This window comes from Aplysia californica, unplaced genomic scaffold (genome assembly GCF_000002075.1).
Source record: "Aplysia californica isolate F4 #8 unplaced genomic scaffold, AplCal3.0 scaffold00809, whole genome shotgun sequence".
NCBI classification, from domain to species: Eukaryota; Metazoa; Mollusca; class Gastropoda; order Aplysiida; family Aplysiidae; genus Aplysia; species Aplysia californica.
The window spans coordinates 82,938-84,847 of NW_004798079.1; the positions used below are offsets into that span (position 1 = coordinate 82,938).

The window sequence follows — 1,910 nt, forward strand, 5'->3', positions numbered from 1 at the left end:
CAATAATAATAACAATAATAGTAATAATAATAGTAATAATAATGATGATGATGATGATGATGATGATAATGATGATGATGATGATGATGATGATGATGATGATGATGATGATAAAGCCCACTGACCCCGGCTGTAGCAGTGACGAAGTGATAGTACATCTCTGGGTAGGCTCTTGTGGCACAGCCCACACCCGGCACGAAGCGGGTGACCACGGGCAGGTAACTCATCACAACGAAAGGGCCAATCACACAGACTGGCATGGCCAGCTTGCCCAGGGAAGGCTTGCAGAATTCTGTCCCTTTGAAAGGGAACACGATGTGGACAGCCCTCTCCAGGGTTATATAGGTCACCATCCACGACTCTGGGGAGATTGTTTTAGTAGAGGTTTTACGGCGCTCACAACTGTATAAAGTCATTTGAGCGTCAGAAGATTAGGTGCGTTACAAGAGAGTAGCAAACGCAAAAAGAAGAAGGGGAGATAGGACGATAGATGTTTCATAGGAAAGAAGAAGCAAACCACACCAGAGCACCCGCCAACCACCCACTCTGAGGAGATAATTTGGTCGCTTTGAAGCACCAGGGGGCTATCCCGAAAAATGCTGTTTTGAGAAAATCGAAGGTAAAGTTTTAGCCCCTTGTTCAGTTCGATTAGAAGACAATGAGAATTTTCTCTATAAACAAAGAAATATTCACACCAATGAAACCAAACTTCTCCTATAGGTAGGGCAATACCCACTCTATGTGTAGGTCAAAATTTCTGGAAACCCCCGAAATCTGGGTTAGCCTGCTTGTCCATAAAAGCGACCAATTGTGGAGTTCACGAAAGAAGAATGCGTATGGAGAGGAGGACACGTTACATACTTGTTTCGTTAATGTTGTGCTTATCTTTTGCTTCTTGTTGTTGCAGTTGTTGTTGTTGCTGTTGTTGTTGTTGTTGCTGCTGCTGATGTTGTTGTTGTTGTTGTTGTTGTTGTTTGCTTTATGTCTTGTTTGTTTGTTTGTTTTTCTGGAATTATTTTATGTGGGAGGAAGTTTGCACCAAGGGAGCAAAGTATCAAAAGGAAGACCTTACATTTACTTTGTTCTACTGAACAAGAGAGGTTTGCTTTTTTGTTTTTTAAGTGGTGGCACAGAGTTTCCCACGTCGTATGGATACGATAATAAAACACGACGTACGGATAGGGTTAAGAATGTTCTGAAGTGTGCTGGCTCAACTCTTCGATATAATGTGGGAGAAAACTCGTGGGGTGAGCGGACAGCAGGAGATCTTCAAGGGAAGAACCCCCCCCCCCCCCAAACAAGTGTTTAGCCCTAACTTCCTGACACTCTAAGGAGGACAGGCCACACTCTGGTCATCACTCCAAGGTGCTCTCCTGCTGTTTCTCTTCGTTTGCCGAACTTTTTTCTGCCATTTCTGAAATGTTCTGGATGGCTGCCATTCTTTTCCAGCCTTTTTTACTTTTATGAAAGCTGTTTATTTTCAATATGGCGGCCGTTGCAATGGCAACCGGAGACTTAAACAGAAAAATTAAAGTCACATTTTACAGATGTTTTTGTGTTAAACCTCTTTGCTATAAGGTATTACCTAAAAAGGCCATAGTTACCGAGATAGGTTTATAAACCACCCCCCCCCCCCCTTAAGCAGACTGCCTCATAAACGCTTTAAATTAAAGAAGTGCGGATGTAAAACAGTTTCAGAAATCAATTATGTTTTTTTTTACATTTGTTTGTTTTTGTTTTGTTTTGTTTTGTTTGGGGTTTGTTTTTGTTTGGGGGGGGGGGGGGATTTGTTGTTTTTGTTTTCTTCCAAAACAAACGAACAAACGAACAAAAACAGAAAAAGCAAACAATATGTGACGTGTGCTGACAAAATGAAGTACTGCTCGGATTTGAGCCCTATGGAAAAGATA

General features: G+C 41.8%; 1 protein-coding gene across 1 annotated transcript in view; it reads right to left on the minus strand.

The window, feature by feature from the left end:
* The window catches only part of LOC101859820, a 3,430-nt gene extending 3,077 nt beyond the window's left edge, over nt 1–353 (minus strand). The window contains exon 1 of the mRNA XM_005109730.1: nt 126–353. Coding sequence (XP_005109787.1) covers nt 126–353 — 228 coding nt within the window. The remainder of the gene's footprint in view (nt 1–125) is intronic.
* Between the last annotated feature and the right edge of the window lie 1,557 nt (nt 354–1,910).